The sequence below is a fragment of the Prionailurus viverrinus genome, chromosome F2, assembly GCF_022837055.1.
Source record: "Prionailurus viverrinus isolate Anna chromosome F2, UM_Priviv_1.0, whole genome shotgun sequence".
NCBI classification, from domain to species: Eukaryota; Metazoa; Chordata; class Mammalia; order Carnivora; family Felidae; genus Prionailurus; species Prionailurus viverrinus.
Genome location: NC_062578.1, coordinates 18,114,258 through 18,141,661, shown reverse-complemented (window position 1 = coordinate 18,141,661; position 27,404 = coordinate 18,114,258). Strand labels below are relative to the sequence as shown.

Here is a 27,404-nt window from a genome sequence, read left to right as displayed (position 1 = left end):
CTCTATATAACATACTTAAAATTGAAAGTGCCTATGCTTTCTAAGTAAACTATATAGATTTCCTGAGCTTGAAATACCCGATTTACAAACACATGCGCATACCCAGTCAGCTCTCTAACCTCAGCCCCTATTCAGACCTGTGATTTCTCTCAATCCCAAAGGGTAGCAAAGGGGGTCTTAAATTGATGTTGCCACCTAGTGGTTGAAAAAAAAATCAGTTCTAAGGAAAGCCTCTCCAACCATCTTTAATGGTTATGGTTAGCTAGTTTTTCCTCTGAGTTCCAGGAGCTACTTTACATTCTGAAACCTTCCTGTTTGTAGTACTGGATTATTGTTGGCCACTTCAAAAAAGACTAGCTATCAGATCTAGGGAGAGTAAGCTATTTGGTTGAACAAGGGGGGCATTTGGGGTGGGCGGGGGGGGCATTTAGTTTTGCACACTGAATAGAGCACTCTTGTTGGTTTCGGTTACTGGTTAGTGTAATAAAACTTACGGGTTTAAAATATATGAAATTTATTGGGTTTTCCTAAATAACTTTCCTTATTCTCCTTTTTCTCTGATAAGTAATCAAATAGTAATAAACACATATCTCAAGTCACACTTGAGAATTTCTACAAGTTATGATGAAGTGAACTTTTTGTGATAAAGGGGACAAAGCTGGGTTTGAGCAATCACTCTCAGAATTAAATAGTCCCAGGAGTGGTCATCTTTTATCCTTTTATCCTCCCATCTCACAGGAGAAGAACCAATTGCCAGGTTGAATTATCCATCATTTAAGAAAAAGAAATCTTCCTATGGCTGTAAAACAGCTTCAGATTGCTTTCTTTGCACTCTTGAGGAGGTGATAAGGGCCCAGATGGAGGTGTTTTTCAGCAAGCTGTCAAGTGATCCATCCCTCAAAAACAACCATATCACCTAGCAGAGTTGCCTTTCTCTGCCAAGAATTATATTGGGTCAGGTGGGAGAGGCCAGAATATGATGAAGCCAGGAAAAATAAAGGACAGAGAACTGTGTACCAGAAATGAAAGAGAAAAGGTGTGAATTACATTTAAATTACAAAGTCATGTTTGGAACTGCTTCACAGTCACTTGGTTTTTTCTTTCCCTGTACTTTCTTTTATTTTTTCCTGGGAAAATAGACTGCATGACATTGATACTGAGAGGTGGTTTTGTGTGGTTCTGAGGAAACCTAAGTGACATTAGGTTAGTAGTGCCTAAAACATACTAAATTATCAACAGGTCAAGGGCCTTTTAATTCATAGACCTAAAGAAGGTATAACAGGATCATTTGAGATAACAAAGCTAAAGTGATTGGAAATGAACACATAGCCCTAAAGAATAATTTTCCAACAAATCTGGAAGTCTCCCTTGGGGTCTCATGACCTCCATATTAATCTTACCTAGCCTGGAACACGGCTATTCATCTAAGTAGTAAAATCATAGAAAAATATGCCAATTCTATCCTTGTTCCAGTATACCTTTGAGGCTGGAGAGATAAGTTGTGGGTCAACTGCTAGAGTTTTTGTTTTGTGCTGTATGTATATATGTACATGTGCATATGGTATTAATAATCTTTATCTTTAGTCATTGTAAAATGCTATAAAGGGTTATGAAAAATATTCTGGTTGTACCTATTTAGTACAGGAAACTTAAATTTCTAGAAATCAATTGCTGTCAATGATCTCCTTTATACCAGCCATTAATAAATAACTATATGCAAAACATATTGAGCAGTTGTGATTATTATATACTAGAGCTGTGCTTCCCAACCTGTCCTCATCATTATATAATGATACCTCTTTGACATACCTTGTGGGGAGGTCACTGCTATAGAGAATGACTCATCTAGTCTTCTCAGACAATTCAGGATCTTTACTGAAAGAAATTTTAGAGTGTTCAAATATCATCTCAGCTTTGGTACAATTTTAATGGCCGTAAAACTCAATTTTAAATTTTTATCACTTAAAAGTTTTTATAGCCATCAGCATCTTGTGGGACACCTGAACAATTGATGGCCCTCTAATTTGTCCCCCCATGCCAGTTGAGAAGCTCCATACTGCAGAAATAAGATGGCCCATAGAGATGGGCTTCTCTCTACTGTTCTCAGTGGGAAGAATCCAAATCAGAAGAAATGTTCCATGTTGTATGGCTTTCATAAATTCTCTTCTTGAAAGTCACTTTCCTTCTCAGCATTAAGTTTTAAAGAGTGCTTTTACCTCTGTCATCAGAAATTGCTTTCTTAGTATCTTCTCTGAGCTATTCATGAAAATCCTTGCTCCTATTACCCCTGTCCCTGTGTTTTTGGACTTTCTCTGCTTAAGTGTTAGTTTGTAATTTTCAAAAGCTGATTAAAAAACAAATAGTTTTATTATTTTTTGAAGTTTATTTTGAGAGAGAGAGTGAGAGCATGTGCATGAGCATGGGGAGGGCCAGAGAGGGAGAGACAGAATCCCAAGCAGTTCCATCTCTGGCAGCACAGAGCCCAACACAGGGCTCCACATGGGGCTCGAACTCATGAACCCTGAGATCATAATCTCAGCTGAACCAAATCAGTTGTTTGAGCCACCCAGGGGCCCCAAAATAAATAGTTCTAAGGCGGGGGAAAAAAGACCAATGTGATCAGAGAGTAACAATAACTGGATAAAATACCTGCTGGTCCAGGTATTGCTGGTGTCAGTCTAGTCCACAGTTTTGCTGTTTGTCTTCTTAATTGCAAAGGCAGTTGTTAAAAAAGCGAGCAGATAGAGATGGCTAAATCTTTAGTTTTGAAAGATGAATAACACCATTTTTCCCCTTTCTTATAGTGATAAGGTGATCAGACTTATTCCCAGTACAGAAGAAGAAGCAAATGCACTGAAGAAAATGTACCACCAACTTAAGGTAAAAAAGCGTCCACTCACTTATAATGCTTATAATGTGTTTACAGGGCTTTGCTACAGGAATTGAGTAAGTGGAGTTTATTAGCCAAGGGAAGAAAATGCTAAGGGAGAACTTAAAAGAGCTTTTTTTTTTTTATTTTTTTATTTTTTTTTTCAACGTTTATTTATTTTTGGGACAGAGAGAGACAGAGCATGAACGGGAGAGGGGCAGAGAGAGAGGGAGACACAGAATCGGAAACAGGCTCCAGGCTCTGAGCCATCAGCCCAGAGCCTGACGCGGGGCTCTAACTCACCGACCGCGAGATCGTGACCTGGCTGAAGTCGGACGCTTAACCGACTGCACCACCCAGGCGCCCCAAAAGAGCTTTTAAAGAATAAATTAAGGTTACTCAAAATATGATCTATCTGACCCATTATCTAGTTATGGGTTCATTTATTTTCCATCTCCCTTAGTAGAATGTAAGCTTTGTGATAGAGCTTTTATCTATTTTTTCATTGCTGTATTGTCAGTGTCAGGAATATCCTACAAGTTCAGTAAATGTTTTTTGTTGTTTTTAATGAATAGGTAAATTTAGTTTATAATTTTCTAGAGCTTCACTTTTACTTTTCCTTCTTAAAATTTTCCTGCTGATCATCTACACTTCATTTTAATTAAAACTTCAAGCAGAAGTGAGGAAAATTTTTTAAAAATTCAAGTTAATTAATTTTGGTATGTTTCAGTGGGTCTGATTAAAAAATTCTGTTGGCAAAGGTTGAAGGGCTCTGATTATTCAATCTTTGATGAATTTTGTGGATTTTAGAGTTAGAGAATTTCTCATCTCCATATTATTGCATATAATTGAGTGTTAGCTTTAGCTAAAAAGTTATAATGAGAAGTGCGGTGATGGGCTTTTTTTCTATGCCTATGAAGAACAAAGGCAAGACCGCAAAATATGTAGTGGTTTAGCTTCATTTTAATGGATAGCAAATCAGGTTACCAAGAAGGCCTCATTAATCTTCAATATGGGATAGAAAAGCACATGTCCTGGATGACTGCAGGACAATCCTACCTGGAGAAGATGTAAGGGAGATGAGAGAGGAGGGATAGACTCCGTGTCTTCATGAGATGCAGTTTTCGAACTTTGGGTCTTTTCTTTTTGACTTGATTTTTCCCTTTGACATCTTTCCTTCAAATATTGAATGCACTTGCAAATGAAGTTTGGAACTTTGAGTTTATCCCCTTCTTTCCTTCCTCCTCACTCCCAGCTTTTACATATGCACTGTCCAACTTAATGTTGGGTCTCATGACGAGGGCTCAGAGTGAAAATGCAGGAGCTCACCCCAAATTGTTGTGATTGTATCCAATACCAGAGACTGCTCTCCAGGCATGTCCTAAACTTCATCTTCTCAAAGGAATTTCTGCTTCAGGATACTGACACAAACTTTCTTCTGGTCATGTATGATCATCAACCCCACTATAGTCTTTTCAGCAGCAATATCTCAACACTACCTAAACAGCCCACCAGGGACTTAACATTTGCAAAGAAGCAGAGCAGCTTGCAAATAGAATTTTCTGTCTCCATTAAAATTGTGTTTTAGATACACTATCGGGAAAATAGCCACTTTACATCATGGAGTCCAGTATTTCATGGAACAAATATGCTTAACCAAGCTTTGGGAGAAAACATCTGTGAAACGATTCCTCCCCCCATTTGTAAATATATTTACATGGGAGGCCTTACAAAGTTATAAAAATGAAATTGCATAGTTACATATGTGATGATCCCATGTCATTATCAAAAGCAATAAAATTACATCAGTGAGGGCTGGGAGGGTTACTTAAAATCTCTTGTAAATCGTAGTAGATGGAACAAAAAGATGTTGAGCATAGGTCAGACTGAACACTGAGAATACATGATATTGTGCCCTTTTCTGGGCACACTTCTGTACACACTTAAAAAAAATTGCTGTATATGTTCATTGAGTCCTTGAAAGGAAGCAGGGAGTAGGAGACATGGTTTGGATGCAAAGGAGCTTTAGAGGACAACTAAAGGGAGGGAAGGAGAGGGGGCTGGTGAGGAAGAGGGGAGCAGAGTTGAAGGGAAGAACAGGGGTTAATACCAGAATGTTGATGTTCTAGTGGCTCCACACCACAGAGAATCCAGCCCCTCTTAGGCACTATGTGCCAGTCCCAAGGCCACATGCTTCGTATAAATTGTCCCCTTCGAACAACTCTGTGAGGTGGATACTATTATTGCTGTTTTACAGCTAAAGAAATTGGGCAAGACAGAGGTTAAGTAACTTCCCTGGGTCACAGCGTGGAGTTGGAGCACACATCTAGACAGTGCCCAACGCTCTAGAACCCATGTGAAGCCTTCCTGCCTCCTGCCTCTGTTTACTCTGATCATTTTCTCAATGGAGAGGAATAGGCCAACTTTGCTGGGACACGGAGCCTAGACTCAATGTGCACACAGCCATGTTCTCATTTACTTTATTCCTTGAGTCGCAAATACCACCCCCAGGTTCAGAAATTTGCAAGACTTAAATTCAGCTGATAATCCTACTCATGGCTATGATTTATTATAGCAGATACAAAGCAAAACCTACAAAGAGAAAAAAGCATGTGACATGAAATGCAGGTGAAACCAGGCACAGGCTTCCAAGAAGCTTCTCCTTGTGGAGTTACACAGGGTGTTCTTAATTCCCCCATCAAGGAGTTGTGAGAACATATGTGAAATATTGTCCACCAAGGAAGTTCATTATAGACTTAGTGTCCAGGGTTTTTATTGGGCCTAGTCATGTAGGCCCCCTCTGCCAAGCACATACCAAAATTCCGGATTCTCCAAAGCAAAGCAGGTGTTCAGCATGAACTATATAGTTTGTGCAGTCTGGGTGTGCATGAGCCACTCCTTAGATTTCAGGAGGTATCCTACCACCCTAAATTTCCAGATGCCAGCTAATGGCCAAACTTGCAAGCAGACCTAACAACAGCAGATTCAGGCCTGCTGTGTTAATTTTTTCTGCACATTTCTTCATTTCTTTTTGTTAAAGAAATAGTTTTATGGGGCTGAGATTTGAGTACTGAGCTTAAATAAATTTGCTTTCTAAAAGCATCATGCTAACTGGATGTCATTTTAAATTCAAATGATATCATCGAGTGATCCACTTGCACCACTGAAAACAGCAATTCTGGCCAGGCAAAGAAAGCAGCCGGCAGACAACAAAGAATATGACTGTCTGTCATCTTGTGCCCTGTGGAGCTGATGGGATGGAATTGGTACTGTTGTTAACAGCTCCTTTGCTCACACCCCCACTCCATGCACCTCCTCCAAGGGGAGGGGAGCTTTTAGTTGCCTCCTTTCCCTAAAACACAGTGTGGTAGTCAGAATTACAAGATGGTGCTAAGATTTCTACCCACTGGTGTATCCACCTTGCATAATCTCTCCTCTGAGTGTGGCCAGAGCCTGTGAATGTGATGGGATAGTCATCTCCCTGAGAGACAGAAGGGAGATAACCTGAGATGGGCCTCACCTAATCAGATGAGCTATTTAAAAGCAGAGTGTTTCCTCCAGCTGTTCATGGAGGAAGAAGTCAAAGAAGTGCTCCTGCTGTCTCAAAAAAGAATCAAACTTCCAAGTTGTGAACCATCCATGGGAGCCATGTGATAAGAAATGCTACTGACCCTACCTGATGAAAGCCACCCCCAGCTGATAAGAAGCAAGGATATGGGAATGTCAGTCCTACAACTCTAAGGAACTGAATTCTGCCTCAACCATCTGAGCTTGGAAAATGACCCTGAGGTCCAAATGAAGCTACATCCCAGCTGGTACTTTGCTTTTAGCCCAGTGAGACATTGAAAAGAAAATCCAGTCAACTGTGTCTGGAATTACGACCTACAGAACTATGAAATGGTAAATGGCTGAGTTTGTGGTAATTTTCTCTACAGCAATAGAACAGCAACATAAAAGTAACACATGGTAAGGTAACCACCCTACATCCTGGCTTTTCAGTGGCCCTTAGTTTAATAGCATATATCTATGCTTTAAGTTAATTTTTCTGACTTCACCGGCTACAACCAATCATCTTTGGAAAGTGATTGGGGTTACATGCTTAAGCTATAAATTCACAGCATCTTATCTGAAACATGAACAAATGCAAAATGTATATGCCATGTTGAGTGAAATCTGAGAAGATAAAGTTACAGCATAGCTAATTAGACCTAGAACCGCTGTTACAAAGCTGGTTACTTTCCTAATTAAATTTTATGGTTTGGCTGAAGAATTAAAACAAGAAAGTTAAACAGAAAACCATGCCTCCAGAGAAATGGAATGAGAAAGCACCAACCAATTAAATTGTTAATTAAGAGCATAGCCATGATTTAAATAAAGTTATGATGGAAGGGAGACAGTTTGCAGGTGAGCAAAATTAGAGTCTGAACACTATGTTCTGCCTACATTTCTTCACAAATTCTTTGTGCTTGGAAAGAACAGAGTTGGCCTTATATAAGACCACAAAGTTTCTATATAGAATTGACAGATCCTGTTAAAAGAAAAACTAATGCTTGTTTCCAGCTCTAACATCAGAGTACTGGATAAAAAAAAATTTATGTACCTAAAAGTTTGACATTTTTTCAAACTAAAACATAGCCTCAAAAATATTCATTAGTTTGACAGGTGCCAGTGAGTGCCATGTCAAAAATTGCAAAATTCTTTGGGGAAAAACTGCATTGTCCCTTCTCCTTTGCTTATATGTGAAATTCACAGCTGCCTTTCCCAGGTGTGACTCCCCCTCCTCAGCCTTGTGCTGAAGTTGACTATTGTGTAATCCTCCTTGGTGGTCTTTCAAGTCAGACACCTGGATCTACAGGAGCTTTGGAATACTTGTGGTCTCTACACCTTGAAGAACTCCAACATGCAACTGGGAAGTTTATTGATTGGGAAACTTGTGAAGAAGAGGATGGGTGATAGGATTCATTCTACTGGAGTCATTTGTTTCCATTTTCAGTAGTAACCGATGGTGCCATTATAGGATCTCTTAATCATGGGTGTGGTAGGCAGAATTCTAAGATGGCCCTCAAGATTCTTGGCCCTGGTATATACACTTTCCCCCAGGTATCCCATCAAACACTAATCTAGGTACTGCTATAAAAGGATTTTGGAGCTTTAACTAGAGTTCCAAATCATTTCACTTTTTTTTTTTTTTTAATTTTTTTTTTTCAACGTTTTTATTTATTTTTGGGACAGAGAGAGACAGAGCATGAACGGGGGAGGGGCAGAGAGAGAGGCAGACACAGAATCGGAAACAGGCTCCAGGCTCCGAGCCATCAGCCCAGAGCCTGACGCGGGGCTCGAACTCCCGGACTGCGAGATCGTGACCTGGCTGAAGTCAGACGCTTAACCGACTGCGCCACCCAGGCGCCCCAATCATTTCACTTTTTAACAGGGAGGTTGTCCAGGTGGGTCTGACCTAATCATGGAGAAATAATGTTCCCTCTAGCTGGTTGCAAAAGAGGAAATCAAAGAAATGCACTCCTGCTGGCCTGGAGGAAATCAAACATTGTGCTAAGAACTGCCACGTAGCAAGAAATTTCAGGAGGCTCTAGTTGCTGAAAGCTGTCCTCAGTTGACTAGAGGGAAAACAGGCCTCAGTGTATAACCACAAGCAAATAAATTTCACCAGCACCAGGGAGAATGTAAGAAGATCCTGAGTCCCAGATGAGACCACAGCCTGAGCTGACATCTTGATTTCAACCCTTTGACACCCTGAACAAAAAATCAAGCCACTTTTGGTTAAATGGTGAGATAAAACAGAAATGCTACATCAGTGGTAATTAAGCAATGAAAATCCAATACAATGGCCTTAAACAGCCAGTAACTTGGTGAGCTACCTGAACACACACACGAGTATTATAAATGATAATGAAAGATAAAAGTGAAGAAGAAACAAAAACTTTGAGGCAGGAAATAAAATTTCCATTTTTTTTTTTGTTAGAGCCTTTGTAAATCATCAACATTACTTTTGCTTTCTCTGGCATGATTTTTGAAAGAGAAAAAGTTCCTCATAATCCAGGCAGATGTCCAAATGTAGTTGTGGATTAAATTTCAGGAACACCAATTTGAGATGTGGCATATAGTTTTCTCTGTGTGCCTAGTGATAATTAGTAAACTCAATAACAAAACATATTAAGAGAAACAATACAATACATGGAAAAATAGGAATACATTAAAAACATTCTTTCAAAAGTACAAGACCTTCTATGGCATTATTACAATGATTACCTTAGTGATTCTTTACTCAACTAAGTAGACATGACTTTGGGCCAATACCATAGTATTTTAAGTTGACTTTGTTTCCTTTGTTTGTAAGACTTTCCAATTTTGATGTTTAAACAACCTAGTTTGAGACTAGTTTTTGAACTTTAAAGTAGTTGCTCTTGATATCTGCCATCCCTAAAGTTCTTGTAACTGGACAGTTTAAGAGGTTAGGTCCAGCACAGTCTTCCATACAAGGTGATCTCAGATGGGATGGTTCATGTATCTGCCATCACCTATAATTGCCTCACTCATGTCTAGTGGTTGGCAGGCTGTGAGTTGGGATGACAGGACAATTGGACCATGTGTCTCTCATCATCTATCTGGCTAGCCTGGGTTTATTTACTCAGGGGATCCAAGACTAAGAGAAAACTGACAAAGTTCCTGGAACCAAAGTTCCAATAACATCCAATAACATCACTTCTGCCACATTCTACCAGCCAAAGTAAGTCACAGGGCCAGTCCTGATTCAAGGGGTGGAAAAACAGACTCTGGTTCTTGATGAGGTGATTTTAAGTTGTGGAAACATGAGGAAAAAAGTGTGGTCATTTTTATAATCCACCTCATCCTCCACCCACATAGCTGTTCTAGTCTGTTGCCAGATCCAGAATGGAAGATGGCAACTACTTCACTTCTCCTCTGCTTTCTCATTGCCACAGTTGTGGCCCTTATCTTCTTCAGCCTGAATTGCACCAGTTTCCCAAATTGCCTTTATGTCACCTCACATAGGACTCCTATTTGTTTGCCATTCTGTAGACAAGGTGATCTTTCTGAAATAAAAAACTGACCACATCACGTGTTTACTTAAAACCTTTTAAGTGTCCTCGTTGTCAGCAAGAATTCCCAACCCTGACCATACATCAAATCCCCTGGAAAGATTACTCTTGGCCCACTTCCAGAGATTGACTAAGTTCCTCAGGTGAAACTTGGTTATAAGTATATTTTTAAAAGCTCCCTAGGTGATTTAATACATAGGGAGGTAAATCACTGGCCTGGAGTATAGACCTCAAATTATTGGACATGACCCATAGGGCCCTTCAAAACCACACCCAGATTGCCTCTTAAACACTTCTCAGCTTCCATCACTATACTTGGCTCAGTGTTTATTACCCTAGCTACACTAAACTTGTAGTTTCTCTAAGTGCCTTTTTTTCAAGCCATTCCTCTTGTCTGGAATGCTCTTCTCTTAGTCCACTTGGTGGACATCTTGAAAGACTAGGTTAAAGCATTCACTTCTTGAATTCTTTGACCCCACTGAATTCTACAGACAGTTACAGCCTAGCATTTATCACTTTATGCTTACAATATTTTTTCTCCCCTATTTCATCCCCACTGAAATGATTTTCTTACAGATCTGAGACATAATGATCTCTGAATTGTGTATAGTAAATATACAGGCATTGATGAAAGAGAATAGAGTGACTCCAGTTGGTGCTAAAAGAAGTTTATGTGCACAGTCAGGACCCCAGGAACGTAGCCAGCTGAGACATAGACTATTGCTCCTTCTTGACCCACCCCTCAGGTTTCCTTTTTTTTTTCCTGTTCTTTACAGGTTACCCTTTGTATTTATTCTCATAATTTCACCTGGAAAAATACCAAGGATTAAAGGAATGATTTGTACATTGTCAAATGTGAATTTCTCACCGTTGCCACTTTAAAGGACATTACCATGTGATCAAGGATATGGGAATAGAGCTAGTTCCTTTTTCAGGGGCAGAGAGGGGCTTAGTGACTAACAAGTTTTCTATGAAGTATACAAACTATACTTTGGTGCCATTTCTTGAACCCATGAACTTAGAGCAGCCTTTGCATATTCATCAGCCACAGCCACAAAGCCTTTACTTGATTAAAGAAGTTTCCTGTTTTCGACCATATATTTTTCTAGCTGCATAAATGTGGAGTGATTTCCACTGCCTTATTTGGTTTCAAAGGTCATTGGTAGTGACAGGAATGGAACCTGGACCACAACCATTTTTATTTTTTGAATATAATTTATTGTCAAATTGGCTAACATACAGTGTGTAAAGTGTGCTCTTGGTTTTTAGGGTAGATTCCCATGCACAAGCATTTGTAGAGAAATAAGTTCTTCCCTGATGACTGATAATGTAAATGGGTATTAATGACCTACAAGAATTGATTATCACCATCCAAATGCATTTATTAACTATGTGAGGTCTTAAATAGGTCAAATGTGGGAAGCAGTTAGCATGGTGATTAATAGGAGCATGACCTCTGGAGATACACTTTCTGGGTTCATATTCAGACTCTTCCATGTCCTAGTTGTATGAGTGTCAACAAGTTACCTAATTTTTCTGTGCCTCAGGTCTCTAATCTGTAAAGTAGAGAAATCCAGAGAGAATTGATCATTTCAATGTTTGTGCTAGCATATTGCTAGAACATACATATTTCTACTCTTTTTTACATATTGTGCATCCCTTACTGGATTGGGAACCCCTGAAAGCATACTACTTACCATTCTTCTTTGGGTAGGATCAATTTCTGACTCCTATTTCCCTGGTGCCTGGCAGTTGTAGGAACTCAACAAATTTTGAATGAATGAATGAATGAACAAATTAATTCATCCATCTACTTTCCTATAATTATAAAAACATCTTTAACTTGGATTCTAATCAAGAGCATATCTATGGCTGAATAAATATTCAAAAGATCAAAACAATGAAATATAGGTAGGAAGAATTATTGTACAATGATGGGTTTAAGGGATCAAGGAATAGCAATTTAGGGAGAAATTATCCATCTCTTCAATTTTTAAGGAAGTTTTATGGAGGAAGTAGGATTTCTATAAGAGCCTGGCAAATTTCTGGAGGGAACCATCTCTGAGAAATGCAATCTTACATTAGAGCCTCATGTAACTTTAAAATTTTGCCTTAGGGTGTTGACTAAATTCAACGAATACAATAATGCTAATTATCAGCAATATTTTAACTTGAAAATCAGAGTTCAGGTGTTCTGCTTAGGAGTCATTTGTTTTTTTATATAATCAGAAATGTCTGTGTCTCTGATATACTTGATTAACAAATCAATTCCTTTCTTTTAACCTAAAAACAGCTATTGGGATGCCTATATGGCAATTCTGTGTCCTAAAAAAAAATTCAGAGCACCTTTTGCATATTCATCAGCCACAACCACAAAGACTTTGCCTGATTAAAGAAGTTTCCTGTTTTCTACCATTTTGTTTTTCTAGCTGTATAAATGTAGAACGATTAAAATTCCCATGGTCCCACAACTGTATTTTTAGATCTTTTCCTGATAATTGCATTTGCTTTGAGGCTATCTGATCATGAGTGTTCTTCTATTCTCTCATATTTCCATCACATTCTGAAAATGGACTATGATCTAAGAATCTGTATCATAATTTTGAGAAAAGACAAGTTACAGGGCATGGAACATATTCTAGCAGAGGGAAAAAATGGACCCAGTGTAGGTATTGGTGATCTTTGAGAAATAGGTGAATTTATTGGATACCAGCAGGCTAGAGCTGGTCTAGAGGAGATTGCTCATATTCTTGACTAATAATGTGTTTTAACCAACTAAGCATGTTTTAACCTAGTATATTTAAATCAACAGCAAACATTAAAAATTTTTCTAATATAAAAATATGAATAATGGAAGAGATGCTCAGAGATTGGAGGAGAAACATTGACAATGAGTATGATATTTCTATTTTAACAAATCTAAGGTTGATTCCACTTATCACAGATCCTGTTTGTCATTTTCTTTTAAATACTGAGAAGAGCACTTTACAGATTGCAAAAAAAACACCGTAGTGATTGTAGAATAACAAAATCTCTTAGGGTTGCCTGAGTTCTTTCAGTAGTGTTGGTCAACATAAATGATACATACTAAATTTTGAGTTTCACAGGACTCAGGATATTGCCTAGATTAATTTATTCCTTAACAAATTGTACACATAAGGTCCATATCATACAATCACAAGCGGATTTAATCCTAGATGAGAAATGTAAGAGACAGCCATAGAAGTTAATTCTCTGACCAATAATATTTAGCATCTTTTTCTTCATCAAACCTATGAATGTGTTTCTAGACAATATCTATAAAGTGAGAAAATGGCATCAATGGATAAGAAGGCTTTTAATCAGAATTCTAGGTAATTTCAATAAAGCGGAAGCTTCAGCAACACAAATGTTAAAGTTATCTTAAGGACAAATGCAGAATAAAGCTTGCAAATATTTAGACTGTTAGTCACACAGAAAGGAAACATTAAAGATAGTGAAATGTGACCTTATGAACAGTGTAAAATTGTACATCTATAAGTTGGTGTACCTATTAGGATGTAAGGACTCTGGGCTTTCAGAGATTCCTGGAGTGACCTTTGTATGGCAGACTGTTAGAAAACAAAATTCCATTTTTTCTTCTTAGCACTGTATTTCCAACTTCCCCTTCATTTACTTATGTCCCTACAATTGGGCATATCCATTGGGATATACAGAAAAGTGATGTGGGCTGTTTCTGGGCCAAGACTTTATAGAAGTTTTCCCTCCAAATCCTCTTTCCTTTTCTGCCTGAATGATAGTAATAACAGGGCCCAAGAGGATGAAGCCATGATGTGGAAAATTTCTGGATCCCTGAATTACCACATAAAGAAAAAGTTGTCCACCCTCAAATGTCACCTTTGTTATGTATCTAAGGAACAAACTTCTCTTGTATTTTAGTCATTTTATTGTATTTGACCACTGTAGGGGAGAAAAATAATTTTCCCTCTACCTTTATGATTTCTTAGCTGAGACACTACATAATTTTTAAAAAATTACCAAAAGAAAAACAAATAGAAGTTTATATTCACTTTCTCTATTAAGATGTTACTTAAGTGTGAATTCTAAGCTACCTTGGAGTTACTCACTTTTTCCTGGGCATCTCCCATGAATGGGCATTTAGAAGAATAGGAGGTATGACAGTTTGTGACACAGTTCATCTGGTGGTGGTATCAATTTCTAATCTCTCCTGTGATGAGAGTCAGTCTTCCCTTGTTGATGAAACTCCTGGGGGAGGGTATTTATGGCATATCCTTTTAGGGGAGTAAAGAAAAAGCCACTCCCTGCATTTCCTATTTAATAGTGCCTACAGCTCAAAATAATCCATATATCAAAACAGCATACTTTAAGGTGGCATGTTCTAAACTCCTGAAGTCATATTTTGGGATAGCATATTTTACCTGTCAGCAGCATCACAACACTGAAGATGGTGCATTATAGTACTATCTTAACAAAAACAAAAATATATATGGCATTAGCTTAGCAGTTGGGAAGTAGCTGAAAGGAACGTAGATATAACAATCTGGAAAGAAAAGGCTAGTATTATGCAAACGTAACATTTGGTACACTGTCCGAAGAACTTGTAAGACAAAGTACCTATTGATCTTAGAGCTCTAAGGGAAGTTGTTGCAAATACCCAGAGTATTAGCATGTTTTGGTTCTTCTCACTGTTTATAGAAAAGTATCACAAGAAAGAGTTAAGATCAGGCAGGAATTTACCAGTTTATAAGCAGAAGCAAATGAGAAATTGGGAGCATAAAAGGTCAGGAAAAAAAAAAAACTACTTCTAGATTCTAAACACAAGAAAATAAGACCAAAAAAGGTTTTGAGCAAAAAAAGATCTGTTAAGATTTTCTCAGGTTTGCAAAGTGACTTAGATTACATTTCCACTCTAGTCTGGTCCCTAAATCACCACATGGCAGAAATCCATCTGCCCGCAAGGAACAACTGTCTCAGAAATGAGGGAAAACTATTGAGTTGGAGCCAGTCCACATTCTGGGTCTATTTGTTGACCAAGCTCTGTTACTTTAACAGAGCTGGTACCTCTAAGATTGACCCATCTCTTGAACTCCTAGCCATAAGCTCTGTGAACCCACTGAACAGCATAGGAGTTTAAAATTTAAAACTAGCATAGCTTGAGAATTTATAAACATGTTCACTCTCTCAATAGATCTTAATTCAATGCTGTATGTTGGGCATTGTGTGAATTAAACTCTGCCTTGGGGGTACAGCAGTGAATAGGAACTAGATCTAGAGACCAAATAGCTCAGAGATATTCATTAGGCCATCCAGAGGGGGGAAAAAAGAGAACTTGGTAGAAACTATACAGATTTATTTCAAATTTATCTCTTACACGTATTTAACTGTATAGCCAAACTTGCTTATCCACTATTCCCCCAAAATGTTCCATATGTCTCCATCTCTAAGCCTTGTTTATACAATATGTGAATGTATTCCAAAATGTATATTATGTGACTACCATGTGCTGGGCATTGTTCTAGATGCTGAGGGCTACAGCAATAAACAAAATCAACAATAATATCTGTACTCATGAAACCTATTCTAATGAATTGAGATAGGTTATACTTGTAATTTGTTTTGTTTTTGTTTTTGTTTTTGCCAATCATGGTCATAGTTGTAAAGTAGGGAAGAAAAATAAAGTAGGGAAGAAGGCTGGGGGGGGGCATGAAATATACTTTTAAATAAAATCAGAGAAGACATCATTGAAAAGATGATATTTGAGCAAAGGTTTGAAGGAGGTAAGGATGGGCTGTCAGTTCCCTACTTTTGATAACTCCCTTATCTACCTGTCAAAAGGGCCAGTCTCAGATGTTCACTCATCAGAAGTTTTTACCAACTGTCATACCTAGATGTGTTCATTCTCCTTACTGAGCCTTTGAATAACTTTATTATTCTCTTGTATAGTCTGTTCTTAAATTTTGGCTTTCTTACTCAAACACATGTTCTCATTCACCCGTGAGTTTTAGGGAACCACAAACCAATTTGATAAGGATAACCCATGTTGAAAAACTTGTAGCTCTCTCTGCTGTAACTCTGTACCACCCAACTTTTTGATATGAAAAATTGACATTTTCTCAACATCCTTTAACCCTTTCCAACCAAACTGCTGCTCACATACCCTTTCCATATAGTAATTCTGCCTTTCATGCTTCATACACAAAACATACATTTTTTTGAAGGTATATAGTACCTTCTTAATCCAAAAGATGAAAAATGTTAATGATACCTATAACTGAGTCAAGGGGATAGGATGGTATAGAAACCAAAAGAGAGAGACTTGTGAGATAGTTTGGAGGAAAAAGAAAAGCAAAACCAAACAATTACAGAATTTAGGTTCAGTTGGATCTGAGGTTAGAAGAATAGCTTTAGAGATAACTTAACACTTAGGGATTCAAGTATGTACCTTGGTTATTCTCAAAAGGAGGGTGGAAGGAAAACTCTGATTTGCTTAGAATCTTGTTCAGATTACTGAATGTATACTACAACCCCAGGTTATCTTAAAGAGAAACTTAGTAAATACTGACTACAGATCTGAATGTTCCCATTACTCTTCAAAGAATCTCCTATTGTTTAAGATTTTTTAACAAAACTCCATGGGCATGCTTTAGAGACTTAGTTTCATTTGATATCCATTTAAAATGTATAGATCCATTCTTCCTTTTAGTAATCTACTTCTTTCCTTTTGAAAAACCATAAACCTGAAAGAAGTATAATAAAATACAGAACTCTTTCATGAGTAAATGTTTGCAATTTAATAAGTTAAGTGATTTCTAAATTTTCTCCTCAAAGGATTTAAGAAGAATTGCTAAAATTAAAACAGTTTGGAACAAATTCTGCACCCATCTCAACATGGGAGGTTAAGAGTACATGCGTGTAATTGTAAGCTCAAAATTGACCCTCTATACTTGATTTGTAAACACTTCAAAAATGCAAGCCTCATATAGTTGAGGAGGATAATTCATAGAAACAAAAGTATCCTTGTATCTAAAAGCATTTTGTATAAGGATAAAATGTACAAGGGTGCCTGGGTGATTTGGTCAGATAGGCATCCAACTTTTGATTTGGGCTCAGGGCATGATATTGTTTGTGGGATCAAGCTCTGCTCTGTCAGCACAGAGCTTGGTTGCCCCCTGTCTCTCTGTCCCTCCCTGATCTCTCTCTCTCAAAATAATGAAACCTTAAAAAAAAACAAAACTTTTTTTTAAAAAGGATATAATGCACAAAACCCAGATCAAACCTCAAAAATAGGAACTGCACTCTTGCCAGTATGGCTGCCTAAAGAGATCAATTCAGTTTCTCATTTGTAAGCAGAAAGTTACCTTTTTTTCTTTGTTAAGAAAGATGCAGAAAGCACAGGATTATAAAACTCTTATGTAACACTTTTCTATCAAGGGATTCCAAGCTCTTTATAAAATGTTAGTTTATTTAATTCTCACAGCTCCCAAGCAGGTAAAGAAATGACAAATGGTGTTTGTGATGAGCTTTATCTCATTTTCTGCTAAGAAATGAGTCACAGTTATTCTTGAAGCTGAAATGAAGCTACAATTTCCTAACACCTGACTGAGGTGATGTCCTGACCCCATTCCATTCCACTTCTGAGTTAAGCAGTTATGTTCCAATTTTGGTGTTATTTCTAACGTTTGGTGGTAAACTGTCGTCATCCATACCTTCACACAGAACTTGATAAAATGAGGGAAATGAAAAGCCTTTGAGTAGATAGCAGCTTTTGTTTCTATTTTAAAGGAAATGAATATTTAGGGTATTGGGTCTCAGTGCATCAGTGTTATTCTGCTAATGAGTAATTCCTTTTGTCTTTACATCTGTAGGGCTCAAATGGACTTCAAAAAAGTGGGATGTGTTTATTTTTGAATACCTAACACAATAAATGGATGTTCAGAATTCAAAGTATTTAAAGGATGTATAGTAAAAGTCTCCTTCCTGTTTCTCTCCTATAGTCACCATTCCCCTACAGAGGCCATCAGTGTTACCAGATTCCAATAGAAATAGTAGATACAAATCCAGGGAGGGAGGGAGGAAGGAAACACATAATAAATAGATATATAGAGATAGACAATTCTCTTCCTTTTTAAATTTTTTTGAAATGTCTATTTTGAAAGAGCATGAATGGGGGAAGAGGAAGAGAGGGGATGAGGGAGTATCCCAAGCAGGCTCCATGCTGTCAACACAGAGCCTGAGGCAGGGGTTGATCCCATGGAACCATAAGATCATGACCTGAGTGAGCCAAAATCAAGTGTTGGACACTTAACTGAGCCACCCAGGCACCCCTCTTACTTTTTTCATAAGTTATAACAAACTGCCCACACTGTTCAACTACTTGCTTTCATCACTTACAAAACACAAAAAATCTGTTCTTTTTTTAATAGCTGCGTAGGATTATCTTGCACGGATATACTGGAATTTGGTTGTCTTCTAATATGAAGATTGCTTCCAATCTCACACTATTACACTGTTGGAATGAAGAACTTGATTGGAAAGTCATTTCAAATACATACATAGTACAAGTTCTCAGAAATGGAATTCCTGGGTCAAAGAGTATATGTACTTTGATTTATAGATATTGTTCAAATTGCCCTCCATCGAAACTTTATGAATTCCCACTCCTACCATAAATGTATAAGAATTCCTATTTCTCTATATCCTTGCCAGCATAGTATACAATAAAGTCATTCAAGTAACGAATTTTCTAATTTTTGTTGATACAAACTTGTTATACATAATTGGCCTATAACATTACTTTCAGAAGTACGTGATTTAATGTTTGTATATGCTGCAAAATGATCACAATGTCTAGTTAACATGCATCACTGCACAGTTTTTTCTCATGCAATGAGAACTTTCAAGATCTATCTAAGCAACTTTCAAATACACAGCACAGAATCTGAGCAACATACTGGAGCTTCTTATACTACGATTTGGTCACTTTTAGGAAAATCTAAATATAAAGCAAAAAGTAGAATACTATTTTAAATATGGTATTTAAAATATATAGCCATAAAGTACTTGACAAAGTACGACATCTATTCCAGATAAAAGCTCTGAATGAGGTAGATTTAGAGGGAACATACCTCAACATAATAAAAGCCACATGTAAAAAATCACATAGCTAACATACTCAATGTGGAAAAACCCCTAAGGTCAGGAATAAGATAAGGGTGTCCACTCTCACTACTGTTCATCATAGTACTGGAAGTCCTAGCCATAGCAATAAGACAACAAAAAGAAAATGCATCCAAATTGGTAAGGAAGAAGTAAAACTTTGACTATTTGCAGCTGACATGACACTATATAGAGAACCCTAAATATTCCACCAAAAAACTACTAGAACCAATTGATGAGTTCAGGAAAATTACAGGTTACAAAATCAATGTGCAGAAATCTGTTGCATTTCTGCACGTTAATAATGAAGCAGTAGAAAGAGAAATCAAGGAATCAAACCTATTTGCAACTACATCAAAAATAAGTTCTAGGGGCACCTGGGTGGCGTAGTCGTAGTCGGTTAAGCATCTGACTTCAGCCAGGTCACGATCTCGCGGTCTGTGACCCTGCGTCAGGCTCTGGACTGATGGCTCAGAGCCTGGAGCCTGTTTCCGATTCTGTGTCTCCCTCTCTCTCTGCCCCTCCCCCGTTCATGCTCTGTCTCTCTCTGTCCCAAAAATAAATAAACGTTGAAAACAAAAATTTGAGAAAAAAAAATAAGTTCTATAGGAATAAACCTAAACAAAGACATGAAAGACCTATACTCTGAAAATTATAAAACACGGATGACAGAAACTGAAGATGGTGCAAAGAGATGAGAAGGCATTCCATGATGGTGGATTGGAAGAACAAATTTTGTTCTAAATTTTTCTATCCAAAGCAATCTACACATTTAATGTAATCCCTATGAAAATACCAACAGCATTTTTCACAGAACTAGAAAAACCAAGAAAATTTATGTGGAACCACAAAAGACCCTAAATAGCCAAAGCAATCTTGAAAAAGAAAAGCAGTGCCAGAGGTATCACAATCTCAGATGTCAAGTTACATTACAAAGCTGTGGTCATCAAAACAGTATGGAATGGGCACAAAACACACATCGAGCAATGGAACAGAATAGAGAGATTAGAAACAAATCAATCATAATTATATGATCAATTGATTGTCAAGAAATATTGGGCCACTCTCTGACATCAGCTGTAGCAGCATTTTTCTAGGTATGGTTCCTGAGGCAAGAGAAATAAAAGCAAAAATAAATTATTGGGATTACAACAAAATAAATTTCTGCACAGCAAGGAAACAATCAACAAAGCTACAAGGCAACCTATGGAATGAGAGAAGATATTTGCAAATAGGTTGATAAAGGATTAATATCCAAAATGTATAAAGAACTTTACAACTAAGTAAGTGAAAAATGTATCCAATTAAAAAATGGGCAGATGACATGAACAAGCAGTTCTCCAAAGAAGACATCTCAGATGGCCAACAGAAACATGGAAAGATGCTCACCATCACTAGGGAAGCACAAATCAAAATCACAGTGAAATAATACCTCACAACTATCAGACTGGCTAAATATTAAAAACACAAGAAACAAGTGTTGGCAAGGATATGGAGAAAACAACTCTCATGCACTGTTGGGAATGCAAGCTGGTGCAGCCAGTGTGGAAAACAGTATAGAGCTTCCTCAAAAAGCTAACAATAGAACTACCCTATAATTCAGTAATCACACTACTACTGGGTATATTTCCAAAAAATACAAAAACACTAATTCAAGTGGATACATACACCCCTGTATTTATTGGAGCATTATTTACAATAGCCAAATTATAGAAGAAGCCAATCAATAGATGAATGGATAAAGAAAATGTTGGGGAAGTGTTAAGATGGCAGAGAAGTAGGTGGACACTGGGCTTTCCTTATCCCTCAAATACAGCTGTATTGAGGTCAGATCGTTTGGATGGAACACCCGGGAAATTGATCTGCATAGTGGCGGAAGGATCTGCACAGTTGGAGGGAGATACTGTGGCAGGTGGAAGATGGGTGGAAGTGAATTTGGGGAGAGAAAAAACGGTGCCATGGAGAAGAGAGAATGTTTTCCACAGAGAGACAAAAGGGAGTGAAAGAGAAGGGTTGAGAAAGTGTAGCATTGAGTTTACACAAGAGGAAAACCTCTCTGGACCATGAACTGGGGAGCAAGAAGTACTGAGTGTCACAGTTTGGGTTTTTCTCTCCCCCCACTATCCCCAAACAGCACCTGGAGCTCAAACTCTGAAGTTTTGAGAGTGCACCACTTTCCCCAGAGTGGAGCTGTGGCACATGCTCTTGGTGTGGAGGGTGCTGGTTCTGGAGTACATAGCCTGTATTAGGGATCTCAGGGGTACATTGGGAGAGAAATTCCCCTTCCTGAAGTACTTCTGGGAGAGGGTATGTTACCTCCCCGAAGACAACACCCTTCAGGTACCAGCCAAAGACATTTCATCAGCAGGGGATAGAGGCGCATCCAGAAGGAATATAACCTTTGCTGCTTTTAGTGGTGCTACACCATAGAGTCCATGCACTGTGCAGGCATTGGACTGTTTTTCCAGGACGAGGGGTTTCAAACACAGTGTGGAGAGGCTCTACTCCAGAGAAGGAGAGCAAATCCACACACTGCCAGGTATTTTAAGACTTTGGGTTTTGAATTCCAGCTGTGCATCCAAGAAAAAACGCAGGAGAGTTATGGCGCAGGGCAAGCTGACTGCCCTTGCCATTCTGTGAGGGCTGCCTGAATGTCAGGGGTTGGGGAGGAGATCCACCCTCCAGGGATGAGAGATTGGGGTGGTGCCATTTTCCCCCCAACACAATGGGACTTGAAAGAGCAAGAGCAACACAACAGTCCCCAGTAGAGACAGGACCCACTTACACCAAACTCTGCCCGCTCGCCATGCCTGGCAAGTACTTATTTATTGGGGCAAGACTAACTCTGAGCCAATGCAGCAAGCCTCTTCTCCAGAAGACTAATGCAGCCAACATCCACCATGCACCAAGTGCACTGAAAATTAAGTGCTTCAAAACAACACCAGCAGTTCGTTCGTTCGTTCTTTTTTTTTCCCTTTCTCTTTTGGATCAGTCTTTTTAATTTTCTTTTTATTTTTTTCCCCTTTCTTTTTCTTTGGAACCAGCATTGTAGTTTTTTTATTCTCTGGGGGGCAGTGTTGTTTCCCTTTTCTTTTTGGGTATCAGGCTTCCTCTACCTTTTTTTTCAGGCTTACTTCAACAAATCAAAACACACCTAGTTAAAGGTCCAAGGACTCCCCCACTACAAGCAAGGAGGAGCTCTGCACAGGCCTGACCAGTGGGAAAGAGCAGGCAAAACTCAACAGCAGAGTGCACACTGCATCCACCAGAAATACTTGCTGAAGCACCAGGCCCTGGACAGTGTATGACCCCCTTTTAATACAGTAGTACTGTTAGGTGCAGGAAACATAACAAAATTTTAAAACACCCAAAAGACAGAAACTTATCCAAAATGATAAGATGGAGGAATTCTCCCCAAAAGAAGGGTCAAGAGGAAATCACAACCAGGGACTTGCTCAAAACAGATGTAAGCAATATATCTGAACAAGAATTTAGAACAACAGTCATGAGACTACTAAGTGGACTTGAAAAAAATCATAGAAGACACCAGAGAAGCCTTTGCTGTAAGATTAGACCTAAAAACTAGCCAGGCTGAAATGAAAACACGCTATGAGCAAGATGCAAACCGACTGGATACAGTCACAATGAGGATTGAAGAAGAAGAGGCGAGAATAGGTGACATAGAAGATAAAATTATGGTAAATAAGCTGAAAAACAGAGGGAAAGGAAATTATTAGATCACAAGGGGAGATTTAGAGAACTCCATGATTCCATAAAATGAAACAATATCCATGATAGGAGTCCCAGAAGAAGATGACCAAGAAAAAGGAGTAGGTTTATTTGAACAAATTATAGCTGAGAACTTACCTTAATTAGGGAAGGAAACAGACATTTAAGGTCAAGAGGTACAGAGAACTCGCCTCAAAATCAACAAAATCAGTTCAACCCCATAACACATCACAATGAAACTTGTAAAATACAAGGATAAGGAGAGAGTTGTGAAAACATCTAGGGACAAAAGGTCCTTCCCCTACAAGGGTAGATTCATAAGCTTAGCAGCAGACCTGTCCACTGAAACTTGGCAGGCCAGAAGGGAGTGGCAAGAAATATTAAATCTGGTGAATGGGAAAAATATGCAGCCAAGAATTCTTTACCCAGAAAGGCTGTCATTCAGAATAGAAGGAGAGAGAGGTTCCCAGACAAAAACTAAAGGAGTTGGTGGCCACTAAACCAGCCATGCAAGAAATTGTAAGGGTGGCTCTCTGAGCGGAAGGAAAAAAGACCAAAGCAACGAAGACTACAAGAAACCAGAGAACATCACCAGAAACACCAACTCTACAGGTAACACAATGGCACTAAATTCATATCTTTCAATAATCACTCAATGTAAATTGATTAAATGTTTCAATCAAAAGACATCAGGTATCAGAATGGACTTTAAAAAAGATCCATCTATATGCTGCCTACAAGAAACTCATTTTTTTAAGTTTATTTTAAGAAAGTACAAGTGTGGGGGGTGGGGGGGGGGGGGAGAGAGAGAATCCCAAGCAGACCTGATGCTGTCACTGCAGAGCCCAGTGTGAGGTTTGAACCCACAAAACTGTGAGATCATGACCTCAGCCCAAACCAAGAGTTGAATGCTGAACCAACTGAGCCACCCAGGCACCCCAATACTCATTTTAGACCTAAAGACACATGCAGATTGAAAGTGAGGGGATGGAGAACTCTATAGAATTCTAATTGATGTTGAAGCTGGAGTAGCCATACTTCTATTAGACAAACTAGATTTTAAAACAAAGACTAACAAAAGATGAAATGGGTCTATTCATCCAGAATATCTAACTACTGTAAATATTCCAACTTGGAAGCACCCAAATACATAAATCAATTACTAACATAAACTCATTGATGATAACACCTAATAGTAGGGGACTATATAAGTTTTTTTTTTAATGTGGTATAGATACAGAAAGGAATATTATTCAGCCACTTAAAAAAGAATGAAATCTTGCCCTTTGCAATGACATGGATGGAACTAGGGACTATAATGCTAGTAAAATCAGTCACAGAAAGACAAATACCATATGATTTCACTCATTTGCAATTTAAGAAGTAAGCCAGCAAAGGAAAAAGAGAAAAGCCAAGAAACAGACTTAAAAATTTTTTTTTAATTTAAATTCAAGTTAACATACAGTGTAGTATTGGTTTCAGGAATAGAACCCAGTGATTCATCACTTATATACAACATCCAGTGCTCATCCCAACAAGTGCCTTCTTCAGTTTCCATCACCCACCCAGCCCATCCCAGCAACCACTAGCTTACTCTCTGTATTCAAGAATCGCTTATGGTTTGTGTCCCTCTCTTTTTTTCTTATTTTTCCTTCCCATTATGTTTATCTGTTGTGTTTCTTAACTTCCACATACGAGTGAAATCATACATTTGTCTTTCTCTGTTTTGTTTTGATTAGCATAATAGCCATTTGCCACAACGTGGATGGAACTAGAGTGTATAATGCTAACAGAAACAGGCTCTTAACTATAGAGAAGAAACTGATCGTACAAAGGGGAGGTGCGTAGAGGGATGGGTGACATAGGTGATGGTGAACAAGGAGTGCACTTGTGATGAGCAATGGGTGATGTATGGAATTGTTAAATCACCATATTATATACCTGACACTACTATAACCGTTTATTAAATAACTATACTGGAATTAAAAGTTTAAAAATAATATAGTAAATAAGGTATATATCCATATTTGGAGTAGGCATTTCAAAAATATGTATGGGTTGATGTTGTAATATTAACAGTTGAACGGCAGGGAAGTTCTGCTACGTGAGAAATTCACTTTTATGTGATGTTTAAATGTATGTTACATATGCCAGCAGAGCCAGTCTACTATGCGTTATTTATATAGCATTTGCAAAAGTGTGACTGAGACATCTGATATTCCAAATAAGGACTTTTACTTAACTATAAATTATGTCACAGATGTCTTGTAATAGTTCTTTCCATTTACATAAATTGCAGGAAATTCTCAAGATTGTATTACATACGTGTGTACACATGCTTCAGAGCCTCGCTGTTCTCTGTAAAAAGTGGTGTTTGGCAAAGTTCTAAAGTATTAGATCTTGTTCAGTTATGTAAAAAACATTTGATTAATACCATAATATCAGCAAAAGTTTAGTACTTATTTATGGCCTTTTCTTTAAATGCTTTGTTCTTATAAGGTTCTTTGAGGAAACATTCTTTTTGGTTATATTAGAAAAATTTAACATGTCTAAATTGGTATTATTAGATGTTCATCTGGCGTAAACACTCCCTCTCCCTTATACTCTTATAATACCAAACATTATCTGATATCAGTTGCGTTGGCAACTAAAAGAAAACGGTTCTCTGATGCTCTTAAGAAAAGTGTCCTTAGAAATATTGCCTTGTGTTATTACTAATTCAGTTAGCCAGGGTTTGATAACTGTTGTGATAAAAATGTGATTAAGATACATAGTTTCTACTACCTCTCTGGGTCAGTCTGTTAAACCTATAGTTAAAAAATACTTTGCTCTTGACATAATATTTTATATAATAATATGATTGCAAATTGTAATTTCTAGCAGAATTTTGCAAGGGCACTTCTCTCTAGCCTAACATTTATCAATCGTGAGAACCTCTGGAATATCATCATGGTGCTTTCAAGATTGCAAGTCGTTCAACATGGTAATGGTATCTGTCACTAGGTTCTATCACTAAAATAAATATCCAAACATTTTCCACTTGAATTGGAGTGGTTTGACTTTTTGGAATGATTTTATTTAGGAGCAAATCAGCATTGGCTCATAAGTATTTAAATAGATTTTAATATTAAAACCAATTTATTAAAACCAGGGACAAGTATGATTGAAAACATAGTTTATTATATGCATAGATCCCAAGACCGTACACATTTTGCTACAGGGCAGTGGAGGTACACAGCGAATCCCTTGGGTCAGCATGGTGGAGATTTGGGAGGTACAATGGCAAATGCCTTTGTTCTGTTCCTACAGAAGGTCAGGCAGGGTAAATCAATGTAGGGTTGGCTTGTTTGGATAATTTCAGCAGGCTCTGAGGCATACAGTCTGTTCCTGGTTGCCTGATACCTGACTCTGGGGTAATTAGGACAAATGTAAAGTGCTGTAGAGTCTGAGAGCCCAATGAGAGACAACTGGGGGGGTGTAGACTCCAGATTAGTTGTTTTGTATTAGAAAACAACACACCCAGGAGCAGGACTTCTCCCAAGGAGGTGCAGCAACAAAGGCAGGGAGGGAGGTCAAGGCAAGGTGACTCAGGTGTATTATCATGTTGTCTAGAACAAGGTGTAACAGCATATGCATGCAGAGCAGGCGTTAAAGCATTGGCTTTACAGAAACTTGGTAAAAGCACCAAGTTTACAAAACATTGTTGATGCACTAATGTTTTAGCTACACACTACTAGCTCTTTGCTATGGCTATTTGGCTGTTGTAGCACTTACCAATTACTCTTGGTATTTTTACATATAATTATATACGTATAGTTATATGTATATGTAATACAAGAAATTGTATTTTAAAATTCTCAGTCAAAGCCAAGTGGCACAAAATACACATGTTAAAATACCATATGGTTAATAAGAATTATAATAATTCAGATAAAAATTTTCAAGATTTTCACCAGATCTATAAACTGCAAAATATTATTTTTTAAAAATGGTATATAATACTTTATAATGGTTCTAGTACTTTTTTTTTTTAATTTTTTTTTCAACGTTTATTTATTTTCGGGACAGAGAGAGACAGAGCATGAACGGGGGAGGGGCAGAGAGAGAGGGAGACACAGAATCGGAAACAGGCTCCAGGCTCTGAGCCATCAGCCCAGAGCCTGACGTGGGGCTCGAACTCCCGGACCTCGAGATCGTGACCTGGCTGAAGTCGGACTCTTAACCGACTGCGCCACCCAGGCGCCCCGGTTCTAGTACTTTAAAAGACGTACAAAAGAGATTACAATCTTTTCTACTTTTGCTTTTCCTTTATTGGTAATATAAATTATCCATACGTATAATGTGTTAAATATCGTAAAGAACTTGTAAAGAGTAGCCCAAAACCTCTATTAGAAGATAACTGAAAGAAAAATCAATTTATTTAGAAACAAGTTATTTTTAATAAATAAAACAGGTATATGATCATTTTACAGTATTCAGTTGCTAATATTTTGTTGATTTTTGCATGTATGTTATCATGGCCTGTAATTTGTGCAGGCTCTTTGGTTTTGGTATCAGGGTAATGCTGGCCTCGT

The 27,404-nt window shown here is 38.0% G+C and overlaps 1 protein-coding gene across 3 annotated transcripts in view; it reads left to right on the top strand.

Moving 5' to 3' along the window:
- CPA6 (carboxypeptidase A6) overlaps positions 1–27,404 on the top strand; it is a 311,598-nt gene that overhangs the window by 136,701 nt on the left and 147,493 nt on the right. For all 3 annotated transcript variants that reach the window (XM_047841700.1, XM_047841702.1, XM_047841701.1), the window contains exon 2: positions 2,805–2,880. In XM_047841700.1, the coding sequence (XP_047697656.1) occupies positions 2,805–2,880 (76 nt within the window). The remainder of the gene's footprint in view (positions 1–2,804; positions 2,881–27,404) is intronic.